Source organism: Lemur catta, chromosome 17, assembly GCF_020740605.2.
Source record: "Lemur catta isolate mLemCat1 chromosome 17, mLemCat1.pri, whole genome shotgun sequence".
Lineage (NCBI taxonomy): Eukaryota > Metazoa > Chordata > Mammalia > Primates > Lemuridae > Lemur > Lemur catta.
In genome coordinates this window covers 6569824-6584219 of record NC_059144.1, presented here as the reverse complement: position 1 = coordinate 6584219, position 14396 = coordinate 6569824, and the positions used below count along the sequence as shown (strand labels likewise).

The window sequence follows — 14396 nt, the reverse complement described above, 5'->3', positions numbered from 1 at the left end:
TGTCTCAAAAAAAAAAAAAACAAAAAAAAAAACCACTTTTGCAGTGGTTGTACTTAATTTTCAAAGTAACCTGGAGAGGGAGGTATAAAGACACCCTGGTTGGCCGGTCGTGGCAGCTCACACCTGTGATCCTAGCCCTCTGGGAGGCTGAAGTGGGAGGAACGCTTGAGGCCAGGAGTTCAAGACCACCCTGAGCAAGAGTGAGACACCAATCTCTAAAAAAAAAATAGAAAAATTAGCTGGGTGTGGTGGCACACACCTGTAGTCCCAGCTACTTGGGAGGCTGAGAGAGGAGGATCCTTGAGCCCAGAAGTTTGAGGTTGCAGTGAGCTTTGATGATGCTACTGTACTCTAGCCTGGATGACAGGAAAGAGGAAAGAGGAAAAGGGAAGGAAGGGAAAGGGAAGGGAAGGAAGAAAGAAAAAAAAGAAAAGAGAAGAGAAGAGCAAAGCAAACCAAAAAAAGAAAAACACACCCTGGGCTCCAGAGACTGCACCCAATCACCAGGCTCCACTGAACACACTAAACTCACTGAGGGCCTGTGATCACTTTTAATATTCTTCACATTCCCAGTGGAGAATTCAAGACATCTTCTACTTCACTTCTAGGCCCTTTCCTAGTACAGTGATTGTTGCATAACACACTTTCTGTGTTGGATAAAAAAGACACAGGATTGAAAGTTGAACGCCTTGGGTTCCAGTACAAATTCTGGAACCTACCACTCCAAGGCCACAGGAGACGCAGGTGGGAAGCTGCTCTGTAAAGGAGCAGTGAGTGCAGCCCCACCTGCTTGCCTTTGCTCATCTCTCTAAGGGTGTTCTTTCTTCCTTGGCCTATGCTTTATTGGGTAAGTGGGGCTACATAAATCCTGAACCAAGAGAAATAACACTGAACACCTTGGTAACCAACTGGTATTGACAAAGACAAAGGATGAAAAGAAGAGACAAGAAGGTGGTGAGAGAAAGATAACACAGGTGAAAGGGACATGTCACATGAGGGGTGGCCGCCCTCAGAGCATGGTCCCACACAGGTCCCACACAGAGTCTTGGAGGTTCTCAAGCAGGGCCCAAGGGTCTCAGGTGGCTCCTGTTCCAGCAGACTTAAGTCCTTGTAAAGAAACCATTCCCCATTTAGGGCCGTGGGGTTCTGCAGAGCAAACTGAACAGAACATGATCTCATAATAAAAAATTACCTTTTCAAGGAAACAAGGTATGGGTGATGTCAGTAGAAACAACAAAAAACAGACTTGGATCCTCAAGGTTGCATTCAAACATGGAATAACTATGTGTGAAATGCTGGGTGTGGTGGCGCACACAACAGAAAAAATAAAATAAAAAAAGTCGGGAATAAGAGAATATAAAAAGTTGCTAGACATATTTGGAAAAAAGTAAACCTTAGAAATAAGAATTACACTGGGAATTAAAACTTATGTGGCAGGCAAGGCACCATTAGAGAATCACTTCACTGGAAGACTGATCTAAAAAGAGTTCTCACAACATGGAACTAAAGAACAAGGAGATGAGAAACTTGAGACGGAGTGCCAGGGATGAAGAATAGAATGAGGTCTATTGTCAGTTTCACCAGAGGTTCAGAGAAAGACAACAGAATAGTAGAGGGAATATGGAGATCCCTCTACTGGAGATAAAAACAAATGAAAATGATCAGACAGGAATCTAAAATGACTAATACGCTAAGGGCTCTAATGGAAAAAAGTAGACAACATGCATGAACACATGGACCACGTGAGCAGAGACATGGGAAGAAATGAGGGCAGTAAAAACAGTGTAAGACAAACAGAATGGCAGCAACAGGCTCAGCAGTAAGTCTGTGAGCAACAGTACTCCTCAGATGACATGCAAACAGGGATGAGAATGAAAAACAAAAACAACCCACCACCACCAAAATAGAAGAAACATACACAAACTGCAGGACAACTGGCATGCCAGAAGGAGAGAACAAAGAAACATTTGAGCTGGGCGTGGCTGCATGCCTATAGTCTCAGCTACTCAGGAGGCTGAGGAAGGAGGATCACTTGAGCCCAGGAGTTCGAGGCTGCAGTGAGCTATGATCCTGCCACTGCACTCTAGCTCTGGTTGACAGAGTGAGACCCTGTCTCTAAAAAACAAAGAAAAAAAAAAAGAGAGAGAGAAATATTTGAAGTAATAATGGCTGAAAACTCTCCAAAATAAATGACAGACATCACAGATCTGAGAAGTTCAGAGAACATCAAGTAGAATAAATGCCAAAATAAATAAATGCCAAAAGCTACGCATAGGCATATCACATTCGAACTGCAGAATAACAAAGACAGAGAGGATTTTGAAAGCAACAGGGGATGAGGAAGGGGGGACCTATAGAAGAACAAGAAAAATTACAGAGAACACCTGTCAGAAACCATGCAAGCAAGGGAAGAGTCGAGTTAAATATATCCAAAGTGTTGAAAGAAAAAAAAAAAACCACCAACCTAGAATTGTGTATCCAGCGAAATTATCCTTCAAAAGTGAAGGAGAAATAAAGACTTCCTCAGACAAACAAAAACTGAGGGAACTCATCGCCAGCAGACCTAACCTGTAAGAAATGTCAAAAGATTTTCTTCAGGCAGAAGGAAAATGATACAGGTCAGAAACTTGGATCTACACAAAGAAAGGAAGAGTACTGAAAAAGGAATAAATGTAAAATATCTTATTTTACTTATTACTAATTGATTTTAAAGATAACTGTTTAACATAATTATAACAATTACGTTAGATGATTAACACATGAATAAGTGAAAATAATGACAGTAATATCATAAGGACTGGGAGGGAGGGATTGGGAATGTTCTGTTAAAGCCTACTTGTTTTACATGTGTTATTTGAACGGCAGCTTACACTAGTTAAAAATGTATATTGTAAACTCTAAGGCAACTACAAATATCTTTTTAAATAAGTAAATTGAAATGATAAGGGAAGACATATAATAGAATCATAAAACGCTCAATTAAAAGTGAAGGCAGAAAAAGAAGCTTCTGGAAATAAAGAGAAAACAGTTACTAACATAGCTGATACTAATACAAATACATTAAAAAACTGCTTTATGAATGGTCTAAATATACCAATGAAAAGACAGATATTATCAGAGCATATCAAAAAAACAAAGCCAGGCAAGGTGACTCACACCTGTAATCCCAGCACTCTGGAAGGCTGAGGCAGGACTGCTTCAGGCCAGGAGTTTGACACCAGCCTGAGCTAAATCAAGACACTGCTCTCCACAAAAAATAGGAAAATTAGCCGGGCATAGTGGCGAGCGCCTATAGTCCCAGATACTTAGGAGGCTGAGGCAGAAGAATCACTTGAGCCCAGGAGTTTGAGGCTGCAGTGAGCTATGATGACACCATTACACTCTAGCCCCGGCAACAGAGTGAGACTCTGACTCAAACCAAAACCAAAACCAAAACCAAAACCAAAACCAAAACCAAAACAAACCAAAACAAAAAAACAAAAAACAAGACCCAACTACACATGTCTATAAGAAACCTACTTTAACTATAAAGACCTCAATAAATTAAATGAATGGAAACAGCCAATGAATCAAAGGAGAAATCACAAGGGAAATTAAAAAATACTGAGAGACAAATGAAAACAAAAACATAATACACCCAAAACTTATGGGATGCAGTGAAAACAAGCGCTAAGAGGAAAATTTATAGTTATAAATGCTTCCATTAAAAAATAAGAAAGCGGCCGGGCACGGTGGCTCACGCCTGTAATCCTAGCCTTCTGGGAGGCCGAGGCGGGTGGATCACTCCAGGTCAGGAGTTCGAGACCAGCCTGAGCGAGACCCCGTCTCTAATAAAAAATAGAAATAAATTATCTGGACAACTAAAAATATATATAGAAAAAATTAGCCAGGCATGGTGGCGCATGCCTGTAGTCCCAGCTACTCGGGAGGCTGAGGCAGTAGGATCACTTAAGCCCAGGAGTTTGAGGTTGCTGTGAGCTAGGCTGACACCACAGCACTCACTCTAGCCCGGGCAACAAAGTGAGACTCTGTCTCAAAAAAAAAAAAAAAAGAAGGCTCTCAAATCAATAACCTAACTTTACAACTTAAGAAATCAAAAAAAGAACAAACCAAACCCAAATCTACCAGAAGGAAGGGAATATGATAAGTTAGAACAGAGATCAATGAAACAAAGAATAGAAAAATAAAGAAAAGTCAATGAACACCAAAACATGGTTCTTTGAAAAGATCAGCAAAACTGACAAACCTCTACTGAGGTGGACTAAGAAAACAAGAGAGAAGACTCAATAGAAATGAAAAGTGGGGACATTGCTACTGATTCTACAGAAATAAAAGGGATTACAAGAAAATATTATGAACAACCGTACGCCAACACACTGGATGATGTAGATAAAATGAAAAAATTCCAGAAAACAAAAAACCTACCAAGACTAAATCATGAAGAAATAGAAAAATCTGAACAGACCTATAACTCGTAAGAAGACTGAATTGTTAATCAAAAATTACCCAAAAAAGAAAAGCCCTAAATCTGATGGCTTCACAGGTCAATTCGTCCAAATATTTAAAAAGAATTAATATCAATCCTTCTCAAACTTTCCAAAAAATTGAAGAGGAGGGAACATTTTCTAGCTCATTTTTGAGGCCAGCAAAAGTCTGATATGACAACCAAAGACACTACAAGAAAACTATAAACCATATCACTTATGAAAATTGATTAAAAAATAAAAAAATCCTCAACAAAACCCTAACACACTGAATTCAGTAGCGTATTAAAAGGGTCATGCATCATGACCAAGTGGGATTTATTCTTAGAATGCAAAGATGGTTCAACATATAAAAATCAATCAATGTCAACATACTACCATTAACAGACTGAAGGAAAAATAGCACATGATCATCGCAACTGACGCAGAAAAAGCATAGGACAAAATTCAAAACCCTTTTCATGACAAAAACACTCAACAAACTAGAAATAGAAGGAAACTGTCTCAACATAATAAAAGCCATGTATGAAAAACCCACAGCAAATATCATACTCAATGGTGAACAACTAAAAGCTTTCCCTTGAATATCAGGAATAAGGCAAGGATTACTGTTTTTACTTCTATTCAGCTTTGTACTGGAGGTTCTAGCCAGAGCAAGTAAGCAAGAAATAAAAGGCATCCAAATTGGAAAGGAGGAAGTAAAACTATGTCTGTTTCTAGAGTGTATGATTTTATATGCAGAAAACCCTAAAGATTCCACACAAAAAAATTGTTAGGATAAATAAATTCAGTCAAGTCGTAAAATACAAAGTCAACACTCAAAAATCAGTTGCATTTCTATACACTAACAATGAACAATCCAAAAAGGAAATTATGAAAACAATTTCATTCACAACAGCATCAAAAAGAATAAAATACTGAGGAATTAGCTTAACCAAAGAAGGGAAAGATTTATACAATGAAAGCTATAAAACATTGTTAAAAGAAATTAAAGAAGATGGCCGGGCGCGGTGGCTCACGCCTGTAATCCTAGCACTCTGGGAGGCCAAGGCGGGTGGATCGCTCGAGGTCGGGAGTTCGAGACCAGCCTGAACAAGACTGAGACCCCGTCTCTACTAAAAGTAGAAAGAAATTATCTGGCCAACTAAAAATATATATACAAAAAATTAGCCGGGCATGGTGGCACATGTCTGTAGTCCCAGCTACTTGGGAGGCTGAGGCAGTAGGATCGCTTAAGCCCAGAAGTTTGAGGTTGCTGTGAGCTAGGCTGACGCCACGGCACTCACTCTAGCCCAGGCAACAGAGTGAGACTCTGTCTCAAAAAAAAAAAAAAAAATTAAAGAAGATATAAAATAAATGGAAACACAACTGTACTAGCTGACTGGAATACTCAAAAATTTTTTAAATGTCCATGTTACCCAAAGTGATCTACAGATTCAATGTAACCTCTATTAAAATCCCAATGATGTCTTTTGCAGAAACAGAAAAACCCATTCTAACTAAATTCATGTGGAATCTCAAAGGACCCTGAATAGCCAAAATATCTTGAAAAAGAGAACCACCCTAGGACTCAAACTTACAGATTTCAAAACCTTACAACAACAGCCCAAGCAAAAGGAAGACCCCAACTCTACCAAAAATAGAAAATATTAGCTGGGTGTGGTGGCACGCGCCTGAAGTCCAAGCTAGTTTGAGGTTGCAGTGAGCTGCGATGAGCCCACTACACTCCACCCAGGGTGAGAGAGTGAGACTGCCTCAAAAAACAAACAAACAAACAAAATAACAACAATAACAACAAAAAACCCAGGAAAAAAAGAAATAAAAAACTCACTACAAAGTTACAGAAATCAAGACAGCATGGTCCTGGCATAATGACAGACACACAGACTAATGGAGCAGAATAGAGAGCCTGGATATAAATCTTTGCATATATGGTCAAATGATTTTTGACAAGGGTGCCAAGACCATTTAATAGGAAGAGGACAGTCTTTTGAACAAATGGTACTAGGAAAACTGGATAGCCACATGCAAAAGAATGAAGTTGAACCCTTACCTAACACCGTATAAAAAAATTACTCAAAATGGATCAAAGATCTTAATGTAATGCCTAAAACAAAAACATAGAAAAAAACCTTCACAACATTGGATTTGGCAATGATTTCTTGGATGTGACACCAAAAGCACAGACAACAAAATAAAAAATAGACAAATTGTACCTCATGAAAACAAAAATGTTGTGCATCAAAAGACACTATCAACAGAGTATAAAGGCAACCCACAGAAAGGGAAAAATATATTTGCAAATCATATACCTGATAAAGATCTAATATCCAAAATATACAGAGAAATCCTAAAACACAACAACAAAAAACAAGTAACCTGCTTCAAAATTGGACAAAGGACCTGAATAGATATCCTTCAAAGAAGATATACAAATGGCCAATAAGCACATGAAAAGCTGCTGCTCAACATCACTAAACATTAGGAAAATGCAAATCAAAACTACAATGTGATACCACCTCACTCCCCTTAGATGGCCACTACTAAAACAAACAAACAAAAAAACCACCAGAGGAGGCGCATGATGGCTCATTCCTGTTATCAGGAGGCTGAGATGGGAGGCTTGCTTGGGGCCAGGTGTTTGAGACCAGTCTGGGCAACATAGCAAGACCCTATCTCTACAAAGAAAATAAGAAAAATTAGCTGGGCGTAGTGGTGCATGCCTGTAGTCCCAGGTACTTGGCTGACATGGGAGGATCACTTGAGGCCAAAAGAATTACTCTTCAAGTTTTTTTTTAATTTCAAGAAAATAAATTTTTCATAGTACTCATCCTAAATATTTTAGATACTAAATATTTATCCACAATGGCCAAAGTATGAATTAAAAGAATTACAAGCACAATGACATAATGTCTTAAAGGCAACAACTACGATTTTACCACAACAGGAACTTCTAAAGGCCCAAATGAGATAGACATAGACGTACCTCTCAATCATCTGTGAGAAACCTCCTCCAACATAACTGAAGAGAAATCTGTGCTATTCTAATATAGCTCATTAGTTTTCTGGAAGGTGCCTCTAGCAATCCCCTCCAGGGTAGTTAATGAGATATACATTTAGATACAGATGCATCAACAGCACTCAACTCAGTCAAATTAACTCAAATCACACAAACTAATTTTGCAAGACCTGGTAAGTGATGATGCAAGCTTGTTTAGAGAAACAAACATTTTAATACCAGGTATAAATGAAATATTTTGCCAAGTACATTTTATTTTTCCAAATAAAAATGGCCTCCAAGTAATATATTTTAAATGAATTGGTGAATAGTCATGACTTTGCAAAAGTGGCTGAAACAAGGTTTTATTATACATGCCTAAGTTTCTATATGACCTCTACCATACATGGCTTGACTTCCATATTTGCCTTTCTACCCACGAGTCTTTCAAATCTATCTACAGGATTCAAGTTTAACAGGTGTCAAAGGAACAGATATTAGAAATGACGCTCCTAAAATACATTTTTCTTCTCTTTTTACTATAATACAGTCTACCTCTGGCTTCCTGAGAAAAGGCCAAAAGTTAGGGAAAAGAATGTTTTTAACTATAGTGTCCCAATAGACTTTGGGAATAATCAATTTCACTACTTTATTTGAATATTTTCAGGAACTAATTCTTGAATAGCTTCCACCAGTAAAAATATATAACGCAACCTTCTATAATTTCTATAATGTTTTCTTTGGACTAAGAAATAGAGCTCTATTCAGTTAAGAATAGGGAGTCAAAAACTTCCTAACCACACCCAGAGGAACACAGGCTGCAAACCAGGTAGACCATGAGAACAGGCTGGCTTTGACTATACACAGGAAAACACCACTAAAAAGCATTCTATTAATAAAGACATCATTAAATGTTCAAACGAAGCAATATTCAATGTAACAAAATTTAAGCATGAACTGAGTGGTTGTGCCAAGTAATTATAATAGAATGTGACAAACTTAGTAAACTCTATTCTAAACCCGTGGTCATCAATCTCCCAACTGTGCCCCTCCACAGCAAACACACAACAAACTTCACTATGGGCTACACATCCCCCACTTCACAGTGACTGGGGAGCAAAGTTGGGGGGAGAGATCACACATGTGATCCAGAAAGCCCCTTCCATGCCATCTTTCTAGTTAAGAGTCACTGTTTTAAATAATAAATTAGAAGAGTTTGGGGAAGATTCTACTTTTGGTTGATTAGAGCTAACCTTGAACAAGAAAAACTGGCATAAAGAAAAATAAAAATCACAATTATGGTGAGTCAACAAAGGTAAGTTCAAACAGTTAGAGAGGCAAAGCTATATGAGGGCCTAAGAATAACACCAACCTAAAATTTCACTGTACAGTTTAACATACTAAATATATGCATGGGATTCTCTGAGAAGAAGTCCATAAAAATCAACCTTTTTCTAGCTCCTCACTCCACTTCCTGAATGGAATTTTAGCACACCTGGCTTCTGGCAGCCCCTCCTATCTGCCCTCTGGCTTCCCACAGGGCACTATGACCTTCTATGGAGGGACCCTCAGGGTTCCTCCTTTAGGCCTGTATGTTTCTACAAGGCCTTAATTTTCATACTGAAGAAGCATAATCACTGTAGACCCTGGATAGCCCAGCCAATGTTAAAGGACTTGTGCTATATTCAAATTATTTTACCCATCACCTTAAGAAAATGAGCAAGGCCCCAGAAGGCCATGGGTAGATAATTTTGGAATTGTGTGGAAGTATCCCTGAGTTTAACCTATTAGCAACACCATCTGAAAAACTCTTTACTTTCTAGTTAATTCTAAATAAATTAAACCATGACCTTCATGACTACATTTAATCATTGTTTTTACAAGTGTAAAGGTTCAAAATTATAAGTACTTAAGAGACTATGGGGACAGGAAACATTTGCAAGTTGCCAACTTATTGATTTCTGTTTGTTTAAATATGTACTCCTGTAGGATCTTGTGATGAGTAAACTTTCAGGCCCTTTCTCCCCAACTTACCTTACTGTGTGTGAAGGGAGGTGCTGCGTACAAGGTCGGGTGGATAAGGGGGCGTGGCAGGTGTGGGACAGTGTGCAAAGGCACGTGTCCATGGATGTGGGGGTAAAGATGCAGTGCGGGGTGTGTAGGTTTCTCTGGGGTCATGAACTGATGGCCAGGTGGAAGGGCTCCAGCTGTCATTGCAGATGGTGTCAGTCCAGAAGCTTCTTGTTTACAAACATGACACTCACAAGTGTTTGGAGCTTGTTCAGCCTAAGAGGAAAGAAAAAAAAGCACAATTATTTAGTGAACAAAGAATGGTATAAATTAAATTAAAGTCAGTCATATTCTGCTGAGCATTTACGAAGCAAATGCAGAGGTAACAGGGCTGTCTGGACACCCTGAGTTGACCAGGGCCCTCCTTGCAAGAAAGCAGGCATCCTAAGACCTGGGACTGAAGAAGCTGCAAAGATATGAAACGTGCATTTCACTCCCCAGTTGGGTGTCTACTCATGTAGAAGGCCCTAGATCTGCATCCTGTGCCTGATGCAGAAAATTTCACTTCCTAAATCTGACCAGGGACAAGGGAATTGGTGAAGTTCACAGAGAAGAGAGAGGGAGATGGGACCAAGGAGAACAAAGCCATCAGATGGCTATGCTCAGCTGGGCTCATGTTGCTGAATAAATGGTTATACAGAGATTCTCCAAAATGAAGCAGAGATGGGACTTCCAGCTAAGGTGGAGTGAAAAGATTGGTGGCTCCTCTGCCTCAAAGCAAATGTAAAACTGCACTCAATTGTCAAAGGCAACCATTTTGAGGCTTTGGGAATTAGCCAAAGGAAAAACACTGAGAAGCATTCGTTCATGCAAATCAGCTAGAACTTCAGGGAGGAATAGCAGGACTCTGGCCTTCTTGAATGGGACCCTTCCTGCTCCTTGCACCCTGCATTCCACCCCCAGCTCAGTCAGGAGTGGGCACAGAAGTTCCATGAGAGCAGGGATGCCAGTGAGAACCAGCCCTGCTGCCAAAAAGGGCAGCCTGAAGTCAGGCGGAGGGTGAAGGAATAAAGTAATGCACTCCCTGTTAATTTGAGACCAGGGTCCTGGTTGGGGTGAGCAGCATAGGAGACAGAAATACAACAGGGAGAAGGTGGAAATGAGAGAGCCGTGTAAGGGTTCCTTAAGCCATCCTAGCTGGCAGGAGACCACGGTGCATTCACAGGGGAGACCTCAGAGGCCACCAAAGCCAACTTGAGAACTGACTGAGCACTGAACACATCAGCAAACACTAGAGCCCCTGTGGGTTCAAGGTGCACAGGCAACCTCTGCCCAAACCATCAGCTGACCAGTAAGCCAGGCAGCCAAAGGGGAGACCTTTAGAAGCCAAGCTAAAAAACAAAAAGAATAAAAAATGTGAGCGGAGACATCTGTAGCCACGTAATGTGGGAAGATAAAAATTATCCAAATCAAGCCCAGGAAAGTCAAAACAAAACAAAAATAAATGTCTACTAGGCATTTTAAATGTACAATAGAGCAACGAAGTGAGACCCCATCTCTCCAAAACAAAAAACAAACAAACAAAAACACATCAGGGAGTTACACTGAACCTGTTCTGGTTGGGGGTGGGGGGGCTTGCCCAATTCATGAATCATTCTTTGCACAATTAAACTGTGTGAAATTTAAAAAACACTGAAGACATTTACACATAAAGACTGAGAAAATTAACTGCTAGCAAATTGGTCCTGTAAGAAATATTAAAGGATGCTGGCCAGGAATGATGGCTCACACCTGCATTTTGGGAGGCTCCCAGCATTCTGGGAGGATCACTTGAGGCCAGGCATTCAAGACCAGCCCGGGCAATATATCAAGACCCTGTCTTTACAAAAAAAAAAAAAAAAAAAAAAGCCAGGCATGGTAGTGCGCACCTGAAGTCCTAGCTACTATGTAGTCCCAGCTAGTTGGGAGGCTGAGGCAGGAGGACCGCCTGAGCCCAGGAGTTTGAGGCTGCAGTGAGCTATTATAATGCCACTGCACTCTAGCCTGGGTGACAGAGGAAGACCATGTCAGAAGGAAGGAAGGAAGGGGGGGGAAGGAAAGGAGGGAAGAAAGGAGGGAAAAGGAAAGGGGAAAGAGAAGGAGAAAAGGAAAAGAAAAGGGAAGAGGAAAGAGAAAGGGAGGGGAGAAAACTTGAGGGGAGGGAAGGGAGGAATAAAATTAAAGATGTCCTTTACTTGAAAGGAAAAAACATGACAACTCAAATCAACAGAAAAAACAAAGAATGCCAGTAATGTTAAGGGAGCCAGAAAATCGAAAACTATGTATTTTTTCTTTTCTTTGTTCTTACTCTTAGTCTTTCTAAACATCATTAAATTGTAGGAAGCAATAATTATAACATACTATTGGGTTTATAATACATATAAATGTAATAAATATCTAGAACCATAGTATATAGGAGGAAGAAGGAAACTGAGCTATATTGGAGCAATATTTATATATTTTACTGAATTCAGTTGGTATTAATCTGGGGTAGACTGTGATAAATTAAGATGCATACCCTAACTCTTAAAGAAGCCACTAAAAAAATAACTAAGAAAACCATAAATAATCAACAGCAGAATTAACATGGTACACTACGGCTGTACTGCCCTGAATGTCCCCAATCTCATCTAAAATGGTACACTAAAAATTTTATTTAATCCTGACAAAGGCAGAGATTGATAGGATAAAAATGCAAGTTCTAATTAAAAGATCGGAAGATAAATTTTAGACTCAAAGGCACAAAGAAGCTAAAAGCAAAAAGATGAAAAAAATATAACATGTATATAATGGCCAGGTGTGGTGTGGCTCATGCCTGTAATCCTAGCTCTCTGGGAGGCCGAGGCAGGAGGATTGCTTGACGTCAGGAGTTCGAGACCAGCCTGAGCTACAGCGAGACCCCGTCTCTACTAAAAATAGAAAAAATTAGCCCAGCATGGCGGTGCACACCTGTAGTCCCAGCTACTCGGGAGGCTGAGACAGAAGGATCGCTTGAGCCCAGGAGTTTGAGGTTGCAGTGAGCTATGATGATGCCACTGCACTCTAGCCCGGGCAACAGAGTGAGACTCTGTCTGCAAAAAAACCCCCAAAATATACAGTAACCCAAGAAGCTGGCCTGGCTATATTAATATCACATAACATGGACTTTAAGATAAGAAATATTAGTAGAGAAACATTTCATAATGACCAAAGGGCCAATATATGAGGGAGATATAACAATAATACATTCAATGACATTAGCCCCAAATGCATAAATCAAAAACTATCAGTACTGAAAGGAGAAATAAATATTCCAACAGTTATACTTGATGACCTCAATATGCCTCTCTCAGCAATTGATATAAGCACTAGGCAGAAAATCAGTAAGGATATATGCTATGGTCTGAATATTTGTGTCCCTCTAAAATTCATATGTTGAAATCCTCATCTCATACCAGGAGGTGGGGCCTTTGGGATGCTCTGGTCTCATGAATGGGATTAGTGCCCTTATAAAAAGAGACCCAAGAGAACTCCTGTGCCCCTTCCACCATATGAAGTTATAGTGGGAAGACAGCTGTCTATGAGGAAGCAGACCATCGCGAGACACCAAATCTGCTGGTGCTTTGATCTTGGATTTCCCAGCCTCCAGAACAGTGAGAAATAAATTTCTGTTGTTTATAAGCCACCTAATCTATGATATTTTTGTTATAGCAACTTGACCAGTCTAAGACAATAGAGAAGATTTGAACAACGGCATCAACCAACTTGATCAAACTTTCACTTATAGAATACTCCACATGATTAAGAGTAAAATAAAAATTATTTTCAAGTACACATGGAACATTATCTAGGAGAGACCATGTTAGGCTATAAAACAAGTCAATAAATTTGCAAGCTCTGAAATCACTAATCACTTTTGTTTCAAACAAACTAGAAAAAGAAGGAAACCAAACCCAAAGAAAACAGAAAGAAACAATAAAGATCAAAATAGAAATCAATGAAATAAAAAAGAGAAAAACCGAGAATATTAACAAGACCAAAACTGGTTCGGTATAAGACCAACAAAACTGACAAATGTTTAGCCTGAGTGAGGGGGTTAAAAGGAGAAGATAAAATTATCAAATTAAAGAATTAACATCATCACAGACCCTGCAGAATTAAAAGGATTGTAAGAATATAACAACTGTATGCCAAGAAATGAGACAACTTAGATGAAATGAGTAAATGCCTAGAAACATAAAAATAATTAAAACTGACTCAGAAAGAAATAGAAATTTCAATCTCAGACAAACTCCTTCAGAAAACACAGGTGGGAGAAACACCTCCAACTCATTCTATGATGCCGGTATTACTCCAATATCAAAGCCACACAGAGACATCACAAGGATAAAAAACTACAGACCAGTATCTTTTATTAACATAGATGCATAAATCCTAACAAAATATTAGCAAACCAATTCAGCAACATATGAAAAGGATTATATACTATCACCAAGTGGGATTTACCCAATAATATAAGGTTGGTCTAATATCCTATAATCCATTGATGCGATAATCCACAGTAAAATAAAACAGAATGAAAACCACAGGATCATCTCAACAGATGCAGAAAAGGCATCACAAAACCCAATACACATCCAATTTAATATACAACTCATGATAAAACTCTCAAGAAACTAGGTGTAGGGCAGAATTTCCTCCGCCTAATAAACGGCATCTATGAAAAACCTACAACTAGCATCATAGTTAGTGGTTAAAGATGAAATGCTTTCCCCCTAAGACTGGGAACAAAGCAAAGATGTCTGCTTGTACCACTTCTACTTAATATTATACTGGGGATTCTAGCTAGCTCAAAAAGGCAAGAGTAAGAAATCAAGAGCATTGAG

The 14396-nt window shown here is 39.3% G+C and overlaps 1 protein-coding gene across 4 annotated transcripts in view; it reads right to left on the bottom strand.

Moving 5' to 3' along the window:
* The window catches only part of FAM193A (family with sequence similarity 193 member A), a 137974-nt gene that overhangs the window by 40565 nt on the left and 83013 nt on the right, over positions 1-14396 (bottom strand). For all 4 annotated transcript variants that reach the window (XM_045528198.1, XM_045528199.1, XM_045528200.1 and 1 more), the window contains one exon: positions 9517-9768. In XM_045528198.1, coding sequence (XP_045384154.1) covers positions 9517-9768 — 252 coding nt within the window. The remainder of the gene's footprint in view (positions 1-9516; positions 9769-14396) is intronic.